This window comes from Thermobia domestica, chromosome 4, assembly GCF_964235325.1.
Source record: "Thermobia domestica chromosome 4, izTheDome1.hap1.1, whole genome shotgun sequence".
NCBI classification, from domain to species: Eukaryota; Metazoa; Arthropoda; class Insecta; order Zygentoma; family Lepismatidae; genus Thermobia; species Thermobia domestica.
In genome coordinates this window covers 295,219,664-295,241,183 of record NC_137457.1, presented here as the reverse complement: position 1 = coordinate 295,241,183, position 21,520 = coordinate 295,219,664, and the positions used below count along the sequence as shown (strand labels likewise).

At 35.7% G+C, this 21,520-nt stretch overlaps 1 protein-coding gene across 2 annotated transcripts in view; it reads right to left on the bottom strand.

The window, feature by feature from the left end:
* Positions 1–2,179: 2,179 nt before the first annotated feature.
* Positions 2,180–21,520, bottom strand: part of LOC145684203 (armadillo repeat-containing protein 3-like) — a 37,102-nt gene continuing 17,761 nt past the window's right edge. The window contains exon 2 of one of the 2 annotated variants that reach the window (XM_081756257.1): positions 2,180–4,906. In XM_081756257.1, coding sequence (XP_081612383.1) covers positions 2,295–4,868 — 2,574 coding nt within the window. In that variant the 5' untranslated portion in view covers positions 4,869–4,906 and the 3' untranslated portion in view covers positions 2,180–2,294. Of the gene's footprint in view, positions 4,907–15,346; positions 18,162–21,520 lie in introns of those variants that run through there. The other variant, XM_081756256.1, reaches the window with a different exon arrangement.

The window sequence follows — 21,520 nt, the reverse complement described above, 5'->3', positions numbered from 1 at the left end:
AAACAAAAAAAACTTAGTTAATAACGAATAAAGAAAGCATTTAAAAGTAATCCTTTTTTGTTTTTTTTTTTTTTTTATATAAAGTTACCCAGAAGGAGAATTTATACATTTATGTTTTTGGAGTATACAGGGTGTCTCAAAAGTCTTCTGACATAGAGCAACGCTGTTATTATCTATCATAGTTACAACAAAATGTAACAGGGCAAACCATCTCCAAATATGATTTTTCAATCTAAAGTGAAGGATTTTTTTTTTTTTTTTTAATCAGACGAGGCGTTTGGGCTGTACACTCTATGTGCCCAATGTTAAATGAAAATGCAACATTGCCATTTACCTGCACACACGACATAAGTAAATGAAGTCACTGTTCGAAATAGAGGCTGGCCATCGACACGCTATCGTAAAAGACAGTAACTTCGTTCACTTATTTTGTGGATCTAGGTAAATGTCAACGTTGCAATTTCATTTAACACTGGATGCATAAAGAGTGTACAGAGCAAATGGCTCGTCTGATTAAAAAAAAAAAAAAAATCCTTCAATTAAAATTGAAAAGAACATATTTGGAGACGGTTTTCCCTCTTACATTTTGTTGTAAAGTTACCTTATGTTAGGGGACTTTTGAACACCGTGTATACAGTTATTTAATATGAAGAAAGATAAAAGTGTATTTCTTAGTAATTTCGAAATAAACCACTCCCCTACAAAATATTCTGTAGATTAAGAAGATTCACAGCTAGAAATATGAAAATATATGTCTTTAGTTTTCGTCATCGATCTTACGTTAGACTTTCTGTTGCCAGGCAGATTGCTACCTGCCTGCCACTGATGTGGCGTTCTTTCTTATTTTCAAGGCTTTGTAAAATAATAGTAATGCGGAAACAAAGTTCCAATATTAATAATAATTACCATCTTGCTTAGTAAGTATGAAAGTCGGGACATTTTAAAGTCCCAATAGAGTCATGTCGGGACGCGGTATATTTTCTCCAAAATCGAGACTGTCCCGACAAAATTGGGACGGGTGGTAATTACTATGAAACAACATGCCGCAACGACAACTTGTCGGGAGTAAATTATGTGCCGGATGCATCCAAGATGCTGCATTCTCACCGCTCCGACTTCGTGTGTTTTGTTCCATTCTTATATCACGGTGTGACAGGAAGAACAGCTGCCATCCTGCATCTAGCCGTGCCAATGCGTCCGATTTTTCATATTTTTCAAATTGGTCAAATATGAATAATGCATTTTCCTGTAGTTTTGGAAAAAAAAAAAAAAAACAGTCCTTATTAGCCACATCCAAATTTATTAAGATTTTTGTCAATAAATCTTCACAAAATTCAAATAGGTGATCCAAAGTGGGGAGGGGACGTATCAAAGTCCAAACAAGAGCTCAGCACTTACTTGAACATGCATAAATTTAACATTGGAAATAATTTACTTGATTCACCATGCTATTATTTTAACTAATACCTGATCATTTAAATATTTGGACGAAATGTTTCCTATACATTGCAAGATGTTGTTCGGAATAGGAAATGGTTTCGTGTTCTAATTGTCTTCTTCCACAGTCCGTAGGTTGGGCTGATATGCTCTGTTGTTCAGATAACTATAAAAATATTATCAGGGTAAGTTACAGAGAAATTCTGGTGTAGTGTTTGAATCAGTATAATGGTTCATTACAGGAATCTTGATGAAACACTGCAAACACTGACTGTACGTTTGCGTCCAGTGCTTCTGTCTGCATGATGTGGTTTTAATATACAATATTATTTGCTTAGTTAATTCATACTTTCATTTAGAACAGTGATCGCCGAACCGTGGATCGCGAGCTGCTAGTAGCTCGCGGGGACATTTTTCGTAGATCGCCTTAACACTCCGGTTGGCTAACCGTGATTCCTCCACTGAGCTGACGCTAACGACAGGGGGGCGCTGACGGCAACACCTGCTTGTTTCTCCTGGACAACTGCCAACTTGGATAATTTGATTTCATATTCACTAGAAATGTAAGTCTATAGGCGATAAACAAATATGAGATTTAAAAAAAAAAAAAAAAAAAAGTTAGTAGTTCTTTTGGTTGGTAGCTCACAGTAGGATTTAAAAACGGTACAATAGCTCAGAAACTTCAAAAGTTTGGTGATCACTGATAGAGAATATTCATTTTATGCAATGTATATACATACTTTAAACTCGTTTATTGTCTCCAACTAACAGTGTACAAAGTTAGTGATAATGTCAGTAATGATATCATAAATATAGTGGTTAACAGAAATTACACAATACTGAATTAAAATGTCAATTTATGAAAAACTACTTTCAATGCCCATGTATTTTTTAGCACTCAATGAGTTTAGAGGTAGAAGAGCTCCTATCTTGTGTACTAAGTCCACAGTATGGTTGGTACAAATTCCTTCTGTTGGATATCCAGCACTGTCTTCTGGCAATATGGTTACTTCAATCCACATTCTTCCAAAAGAGCCTCTAACTAGAGCACAAGGCAATCCCACTCTATCAGCTAAAACTTTAAATAAAATCGCTCGCTCTGCGTATGAACCCATTTTAATGTAACCCAATGGTATTAAATTCGTGGATAATTGCATTTTAGTTTCTGCTAGATGAAGTTCTATTATGTGTCTTAAGCATTTACCAGTCGGCTGAATGACACTTGTTTTCTCCACAACGAATTCTGCAAGAGCTTGTGCCATTTCTTTTATCTCCGAACACTGGCCTAATCTTGATTTCACCTGATTGACGTAAGATAACAGATTAGGATCGGGTATAGGACTGTCAAACGCGTTCATATAATTTAGTGATGCGCTTGATGACGCAGGAGATTTAAAGAATAATACAGCGTCTTGCTGTGATATCTCATCATCACTACTCAGCTCGTCTCTCTCTGTTATAAAATATTCTCTTTTGCTACATTTTGCTCTACATAGTGACATTGGTGAGGTAAACTTGTCCTCCCTTTCATTGTCATATACACTGTCTCTTAGACTTCGCATTTTGCTCATACTTTTCTTTGATTCTGTGAAATTAGCGACATATATCGGACGGATTGGTGAAACTCGAAGGGCTAAGATGTCTTCTAGCAAAAGGAATTTTTCATCTGGCATCGGACACGGTGCAATATAGAACAAGTTGTAAGTAACGTCTGTTGGTTCTAGACGTCCTGTAAGAGCGAATTTTGCAGACAGATCGGACCTGTATAGCGTCTGCAAAGCTTCTTTCCAATAGCTACACACGCGTATCATCCTCTTTTGTCTAAGGAGCTCTCTAGCCACACCGTTAGCAATGAATGATAGCGCTATACTTCTGTCGGTTCCTGCAATCTTCACAACAGCTGCTGCAGCGGCTTTTAAAGAAGTATTAGAAACAGCTAAACACTTGCCTATCAACATTGGACCTGACATTTCCATAAATAAATCCTGAATCATTTCCTCACACATAAAATCACACAATGTCTGGCAAGTAGCTATTTTTACATTCATACTTCCTGTTTCTAGGCATATCATGAGAGATTTCATTAAATCAGTTTCAACAGTTTGCTTGCGGAGGTCACTGTGAACTGCAATCATTCTCAGACACGTGAGTAAATTAATAGTTATTTTCTCGTGTTTCTCGAATTGCAGGATACAATATATTACTGGAAGACCATTATCTTCAATGAAACTTCGACATGCTTCGTACCTATTTGACACAAGTACTGACAGCGCAAGGGAAGCTGCTTGACGCAAAGTTACAGGATAAAGCTCGTAGACAAGATTAATCAGGTGAAAGATTAATTTTTTACTTCTAATGTTCTCAAGAGCTTCTATATGTTCCGCCATTTGAACAATCCCATAAGCTGCCGCTGTTTGCACACCAGGCTCGTTATCAAATAGTTGCTTAACCATCGTTAATTCAGCTTGGTGATGATACAACAAATCACGCGCAGCACCATTCAGTTCCGCAAATTGTACAATTAACTTTAGCGCGCTCTCTTTCAGCGATGAGATTTTGATTGTCTGAACGTACATTACGAGCTTTTTCAACATGTCAATTGATTCCAAGTATTCAATATCTGATACCTTAGTAACAAAATTTCGAATTACGTTCAACAAGGCAGAATGTATGTCTGACCAATTGTGTTTATCTAATAAGGTGACAACGTCTTTCAAACCATTTGACCTCATGAACATGGTTCTCATATCAGAATACTTCGTGAGGAGATGTACCACTCTAAGAGCTAAGATTTGGATTTCGGGATATTCATTGTGAAATAATTGTATTAGTGGATCAAAATTCAAATCATTTATATTTCTGAAAGCAATAATAGCTGTGTCATCCTGTAAAATATTATACATAATCTGCAGGCAATTTCTTAGGGTGTCTGGCTCTTTGGAATCTGCCACCAAATAGCATATAATTGACAGGTCTTCGTCCAAAAATTGCTTTGTTCCTACACTGTCTTCCGTTAGTTGAGCAAGAATCAAAGTAGAGAACCGCTGCACAAGATCATCTTGTTCTTTCAAAATAGACATAAACAAGCTGATATGGCGTCCTTCGTGTAAAATATCCCTTACTGCTTGAATCTTCGTCATTTGACTAAGAAAATTTAAAGCAATTCTTCTAATAACAATTTCCGTGTGCGACAAAAGAGAGAGTAATGGATGAAGGGCTCCTAATTCAAAAAGGATGGCTAAATTCTTGGGGCTCTTGGCTGCATAGGCTTCCAAACTACTCAGTGCTTTCACAATAACATCATTCTCGGTGGTTGCCAAAAGAAGAACTAATGTGTCTGCAGTTTTACTCTCAATTATTACAGGGTCTAACTCTGACGCTTCCACAGAGATCTTCTTGGATGAATGCCTTGGTTGCGGTTTAGTACCCATGACGTTTCTTTAGCGGAAGTGAGCTGAAGCAACGTTACCTGGAAGAACTTAGCTCATTTTTATCTTAATTTTAAAGATTTAAAATGTGTAAATTCTAAGTGAAATCGAAGTGGTTACACGCAGGTATGTAATGAAGGGTATACGCGGGTATACGGCGTATACCCACCCTTAAGTTTTGGAAACTATCGTATAGCCACCTAAAATTTAGGAAGTACGTGGGTATACGCTACATTCGATTCATAGTATACTGACTTAATTAAAAAAAAAAAAAAACTTTTTGTGTACTGTATTTCAAAGCAAAAAAAAAAAAAAATCACTAAACAGCTGGTCGTCAGGCTGTTGTCGCGAATGATGTCTAAATTTTTAAATATGTTTGCGTTTTCGGAGTGTGGGAATTGAGTTTTCTGAGAACCCCTTCTAGAATGGAAAACATCATTGTGAACCTTCAGTGGTTTTCTACTCAAGATGTCACATGCGATGTCCTTACATTCTGAAAGCTTACCTCCAGTATTATAATAGATCTAAAATAAAGTCAAGCTGTTTCTAAATGTTTTTCCTGGAAACTCTTAGAAACTCTTGTTTCTAAAGATCAGTGAAAGATAGAGTTGAGTGGTGAGGAGGGTAAGGAATAGGGCGTATATCCAGGTAGTGACATTGAAATTGTTCTGTTTTGACATAGCAATGACCACAGTTTTCACGCCCTCTTTGGTCCAAATTCAAAGTCTTATCTATTGGATACAATTTGAGCAAGGCAATACGGGATGGAACCAGTTTCTTTCCAATCGTGTAAGGAGGCTCCGAAAAAAAAAAAATGAGTCTTTAGTTTAGTTCAAGGGTTAAGAGGAAATTAAATGAATATATTTACGCCAAGAAAGCGTTGACCTTCACAAAAATAACAAAACAACATGACCTATCGTCGGTCTAGTTGAAGCTTTCACCGTCGTTCCCAATACCATCAAATACAACAGCGAACTTAGGATTACCACTGCCCATTTGTGGCCGCAATTGACATCAAAGAAAGTGGCGATTGATCTTCATAAATACTCAGCAGCTAGTACTACTAGTAGTTTTTCCGCAACCTAGTGTTGGTAGACTGTCACGAAGTGTCACAAAAGAGTGCACATACTGTGGTCTAAGGTTTATGTTCGCTACTGTGATTGTCAAGATAAAACAAGATTAGCAAGAAACAAGATGCGTTGAAGATTCTGAGTATATGTCGTAGGGACAAAGATTAGAAAGAATATATAATTGTATGAATTCGTAAGAATCAAAGGATACTATTGTTAGAAGATTTAAAAACAAAGGTATGATTAAATTAAGAATAAAGAATTCAGATTTATGTAAGGGTGAATACATGAGTTTTGATTACTGTCGCAGTACAATTTAAGATAGTCTTAAGATAATTATTATTTTAAAGTAGCAACGGCAGCCAAAATACCCTTTAGGAAGTAGCATAATTTCATTTTATAAAGTAACACCTACTGGGCCAAACAGCAACAACAATAAAAAAAAAAAAAAAAAAAGATGGGGTAAAATAAACATTTTTCTTTGTTGTTGTTTAGTTTTCGTTCAGATAAAAAATATTTGAAGAAAATTTGTTAACAGGAGGAGGTGGAAAACAAAAGTCAGGAAAGACCTAGCATATGAGCATGTCACAACAATCTTGGAACATTTCAGTAGAGCCGAACTCGTGTAGTAGCCGAACTTCATTTGCTTAGTAGTGTTTAAACTTTCTTTTTTGGTTGACAAATTAAGAGTTGCTTCGCAATTTGCAAGATGTCCAAGGTGTTAGAAAATTGGTTAAAAAGAAAAAGAGACAATAGCTGTGTAAATTCCGTTGACGAAAATGTAAAAGCAAAAATATCGAGAAATAAGGAAGAAAAATCCAAAGAACAAGTTAATTTTCCAGCTACTACTTAACAGACGTGAGTATATTTATTTATTAATTTATTGATTTCACATTATAAAGGTTGTTATGGCATCTCTGGTTTGATGACAAAAATGTCAGAGGGATAAGATCCTTCGTTAAAGACATTGCAAAGGAGATTAATAGCCTTACAAGTTAGGCATCATTCCGATATTTGCGTGGTGCGAATGAAGAAAAACCTGTCAAGATAGCTGATCTGCAAAGGGGTTTCCACACCTTCTTCACCAATGTGTTTATTATTATTATTATTATTATTATTATTATTATTATTATAGGAATGGCCCAGATTTAAATTTTGCTGGAAACAGCTGTGCGAGTAATTGTATTTTTAAAAAAAATGATAGCCGGCCATCTTTATTGTTCTTTCCAAGCTTTTCTTTTATAGATTAAGTGAATGGTGGAATAGTATATCAGCTTATAAGTTCGGACAGCATCCTTTTCAAATCCTTTTGTCTGACAGTGTTCTCAAGACTTAATAATTTAATAAGCAGTGATAGAACACCGTTTAATATCTGAGAAAATGTCTGATCATGGAAATTGTAATCTACCTAGAAGAGCTAGACTTGTGGTTTTTTTTATTTGCTTCCTCGGTTTTAATTTAAAAAGAAAAAATCTTAAAAATTCAAATTTGAATGTTAAAAGTGAAAAACTTTTTAGTTTACAACTTTATTTCTCTTAGGAAAGACTTTAAGGAGGAGAGCGTTTTTTATCTTTATCTATTTTTCGTATTTTTTCAGAGTATATATTTATTTTATTTTATTTATTTAACAATCACCAGATACAGCTAGAGGCCATTTTATACTGGATACCTACAACAATAATAACAGTGAAAAGGATTTGGGAAGGTATCAGCCATGGCCTGTTTAGTAGGTACTATCTCGGGATTTCCCTGGTAAGACTGAGGAAAACCCGATTCAGAATGCTCCGCAGTGGGAATCGAATACACGACCTCCCGAATGCGAGGTGAACGCTCTAGCAATTGAGCTACTTCATTTGTAAAATAGTTATTTGTGATTTTTTTTTTAATTGCAGGAAACTTGAGCCTCGACCCGAAAGAAATTATTGGACTAAAGTTATAGGTGGGTATATCGATACTACCCAACTCTAACTTCGGAGCTGGCATCAAGGCTTAATTCAGCCATAAATTGACCTCGAATTGGAAGTACAACCATTTCTACAACCTGACCTACATAACGCAGAGTTAAATAAGATCTTAAATTAACCTATGATACTGTAAGTAATCTTTTTCTTAGTCTCTGGTTGATAGGTTAAATGGTTCGATAACTATTCTCCATCCAGATTTTTATTTTTATTACCTCATATACATATCCTGCTTGTTCGAATCTTAATAGCGCAAAGACTAATAAGTGTTAGAGGAAGTGTTGTGGTGAATTTCACTTGTGTTGTCAGGAAATACCAAGTTCAAGAGTACAGAGAAAGTAGATACAGAGTTTCACAAATTAAGTCAAGGTCTCATAGATGATTGTGGATTAAATGGAGCAAGTTTTAATTAAGTCCCTAATATCCTGGATGTGGCATTTGTCGGAAATACAAGTATGGTTTTCCCTGAAATTCACCATACTACAGCTTCTTCTAACACTATTAGCCTTTGAGCTATTAATGCTCAAAATTCAATTTTCTGCACTTTCCCGCGCCCGTAACTCGAAAAGGGCGCCGCTTTCGACTTCGGTGTAATAAACTTTTTCTTGCTTGTTTTCGTGTCTAGTTTCAATCTCCAAGGCCAAGCGCTGTAATAGGAATTATGAAACACCCTATATTATCTATCTATCTATCTATCTATCTATCTATATACATATATATATATATATATATATATATATATATATATATATATATATATATAGATAGATAGATAGATAGATAGATAGATAGATAGATAGATAGATAGATAGATAGATAGATAGATAGATAGATAGATAGATAGATAGATAGATAGATGTAGCTATGTGTGTGTGTGTAACAAAGGATGGAGCGTATACCCACCTAAAATATTAGCATTACATCACTGGTTACACGCTACTACACGCTCCAGAACTACAAGTCAGCATTATTAACATTGTTTTGGAAACTTGCTTATAAAATAAGTCATTGCTCGAAGTAAGAAGATACGCCATAGTTTCTTTTTAAAGGTTGGAAGTCATACCGAAAGTGGAAAATATTAACGTAACTACGAGGCTAAAGTAAATATATACCACATTCTGATTATTGACATACTAGACAAAATCTTAAGAAAATATACCAACGTTATTTTGTTCATTTTGGTCACTGGTCAAAGTGGGGCAGTATCACAGGGACTTCCGTCCGTTCAGTGCGCATCCTGCTGTGGACGTATGGAATTCATGTTACTTCTACTCTGTTCATAATACATTGTTAACATGAGTTCTCCGGCTGAAAATCTCGCCTGGCGAGAAACACTAAAGTCATTGACATTCAAGAGAAGTTTACGATAAAAACATCGTAGTGAAAGTAGTCTGACGTTGAGACCTCATGTTTAAAGATGGCGGCACAAACGTTCACGATGAAGACCGAAATGGATGATCAAGTATTGTGACATATGAACTGGCCGCAAAAATCAATGACAAGACTCGTGAAAATCATCGTCCTACCATAACAGAGTTTTCGTTTGAGTTTTCCCAAAATTTCATGAAGCTTTCTGCATGAAATTGTGACCCGATAGCTTTGTGCAAGATGTGTTTTTAAAAAATGACAAAGGTACAAAATTTAGCGGTTGGCAGCCGTTCTAAAATTCTTTGAGGCCTATAACAAAGGTTGCCATTGGCGTAACCAGGTTATGTTCTCGGAGAGGCCATGGTCCTTTACTACAGAAAATCGCAAGTACCTTTTAGAAGATTTTGTTATAATAATATTTATATTGCCTTTTGAGGCTCCTTTCCCGCCTGATTGTCATCTTTTCCAACTCTTCAGTTCTCTCTCTCCTCTTTCCTACTGTGGTCTTTCACATGGGATTACTTTTAGATTTGTATCATTCATTGATCCTATTCTTTCCATTCTTTTCTCTTTATTTTCAAAAAACATATGTTTTTATACGTTTTAAGCCGACTTGTAGGCCTAATATAACATCACTGGTAATTTACTACATCAGAAATCGGTTTTAAATTATAACCTTATGCAGAGCCATTTTGACGAATGATTAGCGTCATACTAAGGATTTGAGAAATGCATGATTATCAGAATCTCCGACTAGCACGTAGTAGTCGATTAAGTTAATCACACGTGACTAATTAATTTAGAAAAGAGGGCACCCTGGTTTAGACACAATAAACTAACATTATGAGAATGCAAAGGCAATTAATTTCTGTCTTTCTTACCTCTCACCTCATGGGGTGAGTTACCTATGAAACAGCTATTAAGCCGAGTACTCTACAGTAGCAATTTTTTTTTTTTTTTTTTTAAGTGAGCAGTGAGAAATTTCCAGTTTTCTGAGGGATATAGAGGGGTACAACTAATCGATAAGTTATCTTCCCTTATAATTACTACATATTCCTTGTACTGCCGCTAATATTGGCTTCTATTTATGTCCTCCGTAAATACATCCCTCAGATATGAATTTGTTAATTATAATCCAATTTCGTAACTATTTATAAGTTGTGTCAAACCAGAAAGAAAACATTTTGTATTTCATATATTTTCATTTTTACAGACTACACATGCACACGTCTAGATTTCCGTAGTTCTCACATTTATTTTTATCCCCCGATATATTGGGCTTATATTAGTTAATCATACCCAAATCAAATTCTTATCTGAACTCCAAGCAGACTCTGAATATCAAAAAAGTACACCCTCCTTAGTACAGAACTAATACGACACTAACTAATAGTGTGACTAACATTTGATTAACGAGTTATGTCTGAATACTATCCCCAATATTCTATTGCTATTAAATAACTACCTGCAAATCTACTCTAATTATGAAAACTAATAATTTTATATTAAGTTATATGCACAATTTACTCGTGAAATTCTGAGTGATAGTAAGCATATTCATAAAACGTAACTACCAAGTTCTCACTTTACTCTTTTATGTCATAGGAATAAATACATTTACATGAATACCATATTATAATTTAATAGTGTAACGTTAAAAATTAGTCATAGATTAATATCTATTTATTTCTGGATCAAAATTATCCAATATATTTCAATCGAAAATTCTCTTGTAGGCCTTATATCTGGAGAACCACATATAGTGTAGCAAAACCGAAACTATCACATAACTCAGTATGATGTGCTTATTTCGTAGAAAATACGAAAACTCGATTTAGAGGCCGTTCAAATATTTTGTGGTCCCTGATCCAAAAGCTAATTATTGGTCAAGATCACAATTTTTTAAATCCATTTTTTCTAAAATTCTTGTTCTAATATAGTGAAGAGTAGCCAAAATCGCACCACTTTTTACATAAACGGTTTTAATTCCAAACTTTTGAAGAAATTTAAAATTACTTTTTGATCGTATTGAACTTTATAGTTTTCCGATCCTTTCACAGTGACTTCATAACGATATCTTATCATTATCATGATGAAAATGACTATATTTTAGCTTTCGATTGGTGCGATTTACGCAACAGGTTTCCCAAATCGCATTATGTGAAGCCAAAATCATACCGCCATTTGAATATATGCTAATTTTACAGTAATGGGTATGGGTAAAACAAATAATCATTTCCATGGAATATTGCATTATTTTATTTATGTTATATTAAGATGAGATATAATACATCTTTAAAGATAAAAAATACTGCAATGTAAATAATAGAGCACAGAAATAGCACCTTAGGAATAAGCTAAGTAGAAATGCAACCTACAAGTAAAACAATATTTCTATGATATATCACATTCTTTTATCTCAGTGTTGTTAATACGAGAAAGAACATATCATTAAAGAAAAAAATCCATATTGTTGATCCAATGAGCAATATTGTTCATAATCCTATGAAACGTAAAGTATCTATATTTATGGAAAACAGACAACACCTTATGTGCACAAAAATCACATTGGAATGCACGTTCATCTCCTGAAACATCCGCACAAGACTCATGTATCCAGACTTTACACAAAACACGCTGTACCATATCTTCGATTAAATTTTGTTGACAAAGAACGCAAAACCAATCTTGTTCATTGATTTCAAAAGCCACATTTGAAACGCTGCGAATATGTAACTCGGAGCATCGTGATTTGGACGTATCTACTTTTCGAATACACTTCTTGATGTTAAGGTTTCCTTAAGCACATGCAGACCTAGATGACGATTCAGAAAGATTAGGTCTCTCCACACGTTTGGATACTCTTGATTGCCTTTGCCGTTATTCTTCAAGATGTTTTTTGTAAGAACTTGATGAGAGTACTTCTGTTTTTTGTGGTTGCATGTTGGTAGTTCTATTTCATTCTGCTATTGGGCTAGGCAGTGTCACAAGCACGACTCCGGAGACCATTTTCCATATTGTCATGTGCCCACCTTGTGTGAATTGTAACAAGGAAGAAACCAGAAAAACAATTCATCATGGGAGCCAAAATCGCACTGGTGCGATTTCGGACACATGGTAGTAGTGCGATTTGGGAAACTACACCATTTATATATATTTTCTATCTACCTTACAAATTAAAGAAAAATAATAACTTGAGTTTGTCACTATAATATTAATGGTATTTTGTTTATTACTACTTACTGAAACATAAGCTATTTCTCTTACCTTAATCCCTGTTCTACTGTGAAATACTCCGAAAATTAGTAAGGAATACCCCAATTATATTGTACTGCAACTGCACACTGAGACATTTCTCTGCAAGTTTGGATGTTAATATTTGTGTACGCGCCTTTATTTCGTTGTTGTTAAATTTAGTTTCATGTTGATAAACTTATACAACAAATTGTTACTGTTGAGGAAAATGATAATATTTCTCATGAAAACATTATTTGCCCAATTGCTCCGCATTAAGGGGAAGAAAGCGAACCTTTCCGTAAGTAGTGGTTTACTTGCAGTCAAGATTGCCGCTACAACACACACACAACTTACTGAACGTCGTTATTTTAATCTGCAATTATGGAAATATGCTTAAGTACTTAATTTAACTACCAGATGGCTAGGTCTGTGAAGTTGGCCTACCGAAATTAGCTTACCCACTTTTATCTACATGAACCGTTAGTTTCCGTTAGTTCTTACTAAAGTTACGTTAGTTCCGCGATTTTAAAGGAATTATACACATAAACCAATGGGTAGGCCAATTTCACATGTAAAGTTGGCGTACCCGACAAGCTTTCCCACATTTTTCGGCATAAATCGTTAGTTACCGTTAGTTCCTATAAAAGTTCCGTTAGTTCCGCCATTTTAAAGAAATTATACACAAAAACCAATGGGTAGGCCAACTTCACATGTGAAGTTGGCGTACCCAACAAGCTTTCCCACATTTTTCGGCATAAATTGTTAGTTTCTCCTTAGTTCCCATTAGTTCTTACAAAAGTTCCATTCGTTCCGCGATTTTATACAAATTAGAACATAAACAAAAATATGTGGGTAGGCTAAGTTCACTTGTGAAGTTGGCGTATCCAACAAGCTTTGCCACATTTTTCGACACGAATCGTTAGTTCCTCGTTAGTTTCCGTTAGTTCTTACAAAAGTTCCGTTAGTTCAGCGATTTTATACAAAATAGAGCATAAATATAATTTATGGATGGGCTAACTTCACATGTGAAGTTTGGGTCAACAAGTTTTCCCAGATTTCTCGAAATTATATTTATTCTCTAATTTGTATAAAATCGCAGAATTAACGGAACTTTCGTAAGAACTAACGGGAACTAACGATTCATGTCGAAAAAATGTGGGAAAAGCTTATAGTGTACGCCAACTACACATGTGAGGTTAGCCAACCCCAACATTTTTGTTTATGGTCGAATTTGTATAAAATTGCGGAACTAACGGAACATTTTTAAGAACTAACGAGAACTAATAATGAAATAAAAATTCATGTCGAAAAATGTGGGAAAAGTCGTTGGATACGCCAACTTCACATGTGAAATTAACCTACCCACAGATTTTTATTTACGCTTTAATGTATAAAATCGCGAACTCACGGAACGTTAGTAAGAACTAACGTGAACTAACGATTGTTGTCGAACAATCTGAGAAAGCTTGTCGGGTATGCCAACTTCACATGTGAAGTTAGCCTACCAACACATTTTTATTCATTCTCTAATTTGTATAAAATCGTGAAACTAACAAAACGTTTCTAAGAACTAACGGAAAGTAACGATGAACTAATGATTTATGACGAGAAATGTGGGAAAAACTTGTTGTGTATGCCAACTTCACATATAAAGTTAGCCAACCCCAACACTTTTGTTTATGGTCTAATTTGTATAAAATCGCGGAACTAACGGAACGTTTTAAGAACTAACGAGAACTAACGAGGAGTTAACGATTGATTTCGAAAAATGTGGGAAAGCTTGTTGGGTACGCCAACTTCACATGTGAAGTTGGCCTACCCAATGTTTTTTTTTGTGTATAATTTCTTTAAAATCGCGAAACTAACGGAACTTTTGTAAGAACTAACGCGAACTAACGATTTGTGTCGAAAAATGTGGGAAAGCTGTTGGATACGCAAACTTCACATGTGAAGATAGCCTACCCACAAATGTTTGTTTATGTTCTAATTTGTATAAAATCACGGAACTATCGGAACTTTTGTAAGAACTAATGGGAACTAACGATGAATTAACGATTCATGTTGAAAAATGTGGGAAAAACTTGTTGGATACGCCAACTTCACATGTGAAGTTGGCCTACCGACATATTTTTATTTATGCTCTAATTTGTATAAAACCGTGGAAGTAACGGAACTTTTGTAAGAACTAAATTCGTATCGAAAAATGTGGGAAAGCTTGTTGGGTACGCCAACTTCACATTTGAAGTTAGCCTACCCACACATTTTTGTTTATGCTCTTAATTTGTACAAAATCGTGGAAGTAACGGTACTTTTGTAAGAACTAAGGGGAGCTAACGAGGAGGTAACGATTCATGTCGAAAAATGTGGAAAAGGTGGTTGGATGCACCAATTTCACATGTGAAGTTAGCCTACCCAGACATTTTTGTTTATGTTCTAATTTGTATAAAATCGCGGAACTAACGTTACTTTTGTAAGAACTAACGATTCGTGTCGAAAAATGTGGGAAAGCTTGTTGGGTACGCCAACTTCACATGTGAAGTTGGCCTACCCATTGGTTTATGTGTATAATTTCTTTAAAATCGCGGAACTAACTCAACTTTAGTAAGAACTTACGAGGAACTAACGGCTCATGTAGATAAAAGTGGGTAAGCTAATTTAGGTAGGCCAACTTCACAGACCTCAGATGGATTGTTAGTACTACGGTTCTTTTTAAAGTAGGAGTGGTGCGATTTAGAACCCAGTGCGATATCGGGAACTCTCCTCTAAATAAACTCAAACATCCCAAAGGATGATTTAGTTGCTTGAACTTAGTTTAAAAATGTAAATCAAATATATTTGGTATGATTGTAAATAAATTCATATATTGCACATTAAAGTTATTTACACATGCAATGCAGGTTTAAAGAAACCCACCATTGTAATACAGAATAATATTCACCCCATATATGAGTAAAAATGTATACGGCAATTAATATCAGTATTACATGTGTTGTATATAACAACATAAGGAGAAAATAATATATTCAAAATGTCTTAGTAATTGCGATGGCCCATATATGTCTCTGCTACCGATGAACCCAAAGGCAGGAGGTCCCCTATATTGTGCATAAGGTCCACAATGTGAGTAGAGCGAATTCCACAAATTGGATACCCAACTGAATCTTCTGGAGGTATAGTAACTTCAACCCAAATTCTTCCAAATGATCCTCGAACGAGGGCACATTTAAATCCCACTCTGTCAGCTAGAACTTTGAACAAAATGGCACGCTCTGCATATGATCCTACTTGGATGTATCCCAATGGTATGAGGTTTGAGGATAAGCGAAGCTTGATTTCTGCCAGATGGCGCTCAACAACGTGGTTTAAGGAACTGCCTAGTTCTGAACTACCCTGGGACATGTTGTCTGCAACGAATTCAGCAAGTACTCGTATGATATCTTTCGTTTCTGTCACGCCATTCAACTTTAACTTCACCTGGTAAACGTAATTACGAAGACAATCGTCGTGTGTCAATTTCTTTCTTAAAGCGTGTTCATCTGGAATCGGCGAAATTATCGGAAATTCAATTACATTCTCATTGCCTTCTGCCTTATCTGAAGTAAGCTTATCATTGACCAGGGAAGGACCTTTTTCTGGGCATACAACACCTTTCCCGCATGATCGGTGGGTATATAGTGTCCTCAATGCCGTTTCACTGTCTTCCGATATATTTGCTTCTTTATTATTGGAGTTATTCCTTTGAGTAAAGCTCAACGGAAGAAAGTTAGCGACGTAAATGGGTCGCATATTAGATACTTGAAGAGGAAAAATGTCTTCCAACATTAGGAACTTTTCATCTGGTTTAAGATACGAAATAACGTAAAATAAGGGTTTCGTTACATCTGCAGCTTCTAATCGTCCCGTCAGCGTAAACTTGGCAGGAAGGTGTTTGTCAAAAAGCGTTTGCAATGCAACATTCCACGGACTACAAGTTTTAAATAAGGCTTTGTGCTTCAAAAACTTTCTGATCGCATCTTTAACGATGAATAGTGGCGCTAATTGGTTGTAAGAACTTGCAGCTTGAACGACTTCTGCTGCTGCTATTTTCAGCGGAATGTGACTGACGTCCAAACACCTAATAATCCACGAAGGCCCTGACATTTGCGTAAATAAATCACGTACTTTTGTTTCACACATATATTCACGTAATGCTTTGCAAGCAGCCACTTTTTCATTCATAGTTCCTCTTTGCAAGCGGAACATAAGAGATTGCACCAAGTCTGCTTCTGCAACTTGGCTACGAATATCACTATGCACTGCTAGCACCGTCAAACAATACATTAAGTTGACGGTTACAACATCGTCTTTCTCATACTGAAGAATATTGAAAATAGTATCCAGCCCACTGCACTCGATCATAGAAGAACACACTTCGTATCCACCGTCAAGAAGAATAGGCAACAAAGAAGAAACTGGTCGGCGTAGAGCCTGGGATTCGGAATCCATTAAATTTATCAGCCGTTTCACTATGTCATCTCGTTTGATATTCTCCATAGCTGCAGGATATTTTACCATTAGTTTCAATCCATTAAGCGCTGCTGCCACAACATCAGTATTTGAGTCCCACAATTTCGATATTAGCATTAATTCAATTTTATGTTTCTGTAAGTTGACACGTACAGAATCCAAATTAGCAACTTCTGCTATTAATTGTAATGCATTTACTTTCAATTCAGTTTTTCGTGTTGTCTCAATAAACTTGATTAAATTTACAAAGCCCTGAGCACTATTAAAATATTCGAAGTCTGAAACTGTTGTCAAAAAGTTCCTCATTATGTTTAATATTTCCATATGCAAATCTAAGCAATCATGCTTGTTCAGCAAATTAATTAATTCGTGCATTCCATTGGAATTCCTGAACTTTGCACGAATGTCAGGCTGTTTCGTGAGAAAATATACAATCTTTAATGACAAGGTTTGGATAATAGGATAATCACTGCGAAACATTTGGACAAAAGGTTCAAATCCCCAAGCATTCGTATCTCGAAATATACCAACGGTGGTTTCAACTTGTAAAACATTACATATAATTTCGAGACAATTCTTCTTCGTTTCCAAGACATTCGTAGTTGTTAAAATATGATAAATATGTGAAATGAAATTAGTGTCCAGCAATTGACTGCAATCGGAAGAGCCAGTGGTCAACGAGGCCAAAATCAAAGTTGAGATTTCATGGAGAACAGAGTCTTGTTCCTCCAGAGCGGATACAAACAAATTAGTGTACCCATACTTATGCAATATGTCCCTCACTGGAGAGATTTTCGCCATTTTGGCCAGCAATCGTATGGCTGCTCTTTTCACTAGCATTTCGCTATGCTCGAATAGGCGTAACAAAGGAGGCAGTACTTGTAAATCGAATAACAGTTCAACATTTCGATCTTCATCCTTGAATGCAAATTTGTCTAATGCTTCCAGTGCTTGAAGAATAACATCTCTCTCAGTGCTTTCAAGCAAAACAATTGCCATTTGAACAGATTTATGGTCAATGATTACGGGGTTGAACATTGACCGATTTTTGATCGGTGTGGTCGGTGTATCTTGGTTTCTCTTGCTCATAGTGGATGTTCGCTTTGGACCCATGATGGTTGTTTCTACACAAGTTCGGCAGTAGCAGAAGTTACCTGCAATAACTTTTGTTCTTAGTATATCTTAGTAGGATAATTGCTGATTTATTGACTATGCATTACGCTTCCTGAATTGCGGACAGACAACGGTAACGATCAAAGATTGGGGAAACCTTTTGTGAGAAACTAATATTCTATACAAGCTGACATTCAAAAATCCGGCCATTGATAAACCGGTTCCTTCAGGTTTCCCCCCATGAATTTCCAAGCTTATTTTGAAATTTACCGCGTTGGCGTGCCATCGATTTCTAGAGGAAGCGGTTATGTTTTGATGGCGCTGTAATCGATAATGCTTGCACCTGCTAACAGTCATTCCTGCTCATTTTATCATTTAGTTGCTGAATTTTCTTTCTTTAAAGGGTTGTACAGGTGATTATATTCTGTTATCCATCTATATATACAGTACATAACACCATCCAAAATCCCGCACTCCTCAGGTCTGGATGCTACCGGATTTTCGAATGTCAACCTGTATTTAGTTAACTTCAAAAACAAATTATATAGCAAGAAGAAAAAAAGTAATTTGAAAATGTGAAGTTTTTCCTAAGGTGTTGAATTGATAAACAATATTAAAAACAAGTTACTGTATTTGCAGAATACTAGGTATATCAATTTTTATAACACATTTTATTTAATATGGTATTCGTGACTAGACTTCAGAATATTTCAGAAAATAACCATTTTTCAGACACACAAGTTTTTTGTATTTTTTCTTACTTTACAGAATTTACTAGGAACTTGGAATTTTTGGTGACTGTCTTTAGAATGAATCTTAACTGTTTCAGTAGTTTTAAAACGTAATGAACTCGCAATTTTTCAAAAAGGAACCAGAGAACTTTGAACGGTTCATTAAAAAAAAGAAAACTATAGGGCTATACATACTTTCACGGATGGTATCAATGTATTGTTTCTATTGGCGTACACAGGAGTTTGTCAAGATAGAGTTCAAGATCTAAACTTCAGTTGTGTATATACATATCTCGATATATTAAATGTTTATTTTTCCAAATTTTACTTAAAGGGGGTAAAACCCTGAAATCACCTCTTGGGTAGGACACTAATTGGTTTCGAAGTTGAATTATCATTACAGTTTGTCCCAAATAAAACAGATGTTGGGCCAACATAGACCCAGCAATTTTCCAACGAAATTGCCGTTCACCGATGAAAAGCCAAAGATATGTGTTGCTTGGGTGCTAGGCTTTAAAAACGAATAAAGTCATGACAAAAATAAAATTATAGCTGAACTTGCTATGTCAATTAGAAACATAATTCTTGTTGCATAAATCATATTAAAAGTATTGTTACCCAGAATCATATGAGAACATTCTTACGTGATGTAAAACATACTATATAGTTATCGTTTTTAGAGTTGCACGTATAATACACATTTTTGTATCAACAATATAAATGATTCTATGTATAATTCAGTGTTTACGCATGCGCTAAACAGCGTACTAGAACACCAATGCATGTGTTAACAGCAATGTCGCCATTTGCGATTTCAAGAATAAAAAGCCTTTAGCAATTGTGAATATGTGTAAAGGAATAGCAAAGCAGTTATTAAATAAAAAAAAAAAAAAAAAAAAGTTAATCTTTATATGTGATCTTCTTTGGTTCATTGAACGCTACGCCAATGTTCAGTTCTCTTTGCTTCAGACATGGTTTGGAATAGTTTAGCTAGCTGCGAAGACGAAATTGTGTTCTCTATAGAAAGTTTCTGCAAATCCTTCGAAGTTATTTTAGTAGTTACTTCATACTCTTCATGTATCGCCTTTTGGTTTGAAGCAGGGGCGTCATTTCAGACTTCGCTTGGAGGGAGCAAGAGCACCACTGACATAAGACTTACGTTTTGTACTAGTATATTAGTAAACAAAGGATGAAAGTATATGTATTCCTCAAACGCTTGTGGGGGGGAATTGCCTCCTCCTGCCCTCCCTAAATGACGCCCCTGGTTTGAGGCTTGTAAGCTGGTCGGGGTTCTCCCTAAAGTTCAATCAAATTTTCAAAAAAAAAATATATATATATATATATATATATATATAGATTTTCTATACAAAAACAGTTTCTCGGTGAAAAATAAGGAAGTATAATATTGATTACCGTACACTAATGAAAAGCCAAAGATATGTGCTACTTGGGTGCTAGGCTTCTGCAGGGTATGCTACTGTAACCAAAGTAGAGAATACAGGGACATTTTATTGTCCGAAAGCCAGAAGCAATGTATTATATAAATCCCCTATGTGGAGGCTGTGTAAATTATACAATGATATTGTAAATAAGCTTGATAAAGTGGATGTATTTAGTCTTTCAGAAAACAGATTCAGATCATATGTGAAACAAGAAATTCTCTGTAGAAATAATTAAGAAATTTATATATATAACATTTACTGTATGTATACAACACTGTAATTGGGAATTAAGCCTGTTGTGTTGTATATTAAATATATAAATATGGTGATATATAGTGATGTGCATACGTATTATTTCATTTATGCAAAAATAACAATGTTATATTTTTCTCACAAAAATTAACAGTGCATTTTCTCTCTAGCCTATGCTCAGCTGATCACGCAACACACGCACACACTAATATACGAATCCGGGGGTCGCGGTGGCTCAGTGGTAGAGCGTTCACCTCTGGTGCTAGGGGTCCCGGGTTCAATCCCAGCCCCCGCCAAGTGAACTTTGTGGTGGGTTTTCTCGGGGTTCTCCCGTTTCCTCCCACTTTCTTCATTCCATCATTTCATTCATTACTCATCATCACCGTCTCCTTTAGCCTAACCGGCATAACCGTGGGACGTAAAACTCAAAGATTTCATTTCATTTCATTTAATATACGAATTTGGTAGTGAGATTCTTGGAGCATGGAAAGAGCAGGCTGTGCCCTCATCATATGCCAGGAAGAATGAATACAGGCAAAGGTGCTCGTCTATTATAACGCAGTTCTAAAACGTTTAATATGTGTGTTATTATCTAGTGAATATTAAGTAAGCTATGGCTAGAATGGATAATACCCCATAATGGAGTGTCCTGTATATTCATCGATGGAACAACAAAGCTAAGTACAATTCCAGAAAATGTGGTATTATTTCTGTCCACTTCAAGTTAGCCTATTGCATTCTATTCGGACCTTGAAAATCGTCTTCTCTGCTTCGCATTCGCATACTCATTATAGGAGCACAAAAGACAAAATCTAGCAGAATAAAATAAAAATACATACTTTACAAGAGTTTTGCTTTTAGGGATGCGCACGAGTCGAGACATGTCTCGAATCTCGACTCGACTCGACTCGAATTCGAGTCGAGACACACTTTATAAAATTCGAGACGAGTCGAGACAAACGTGTTTCTCGACTC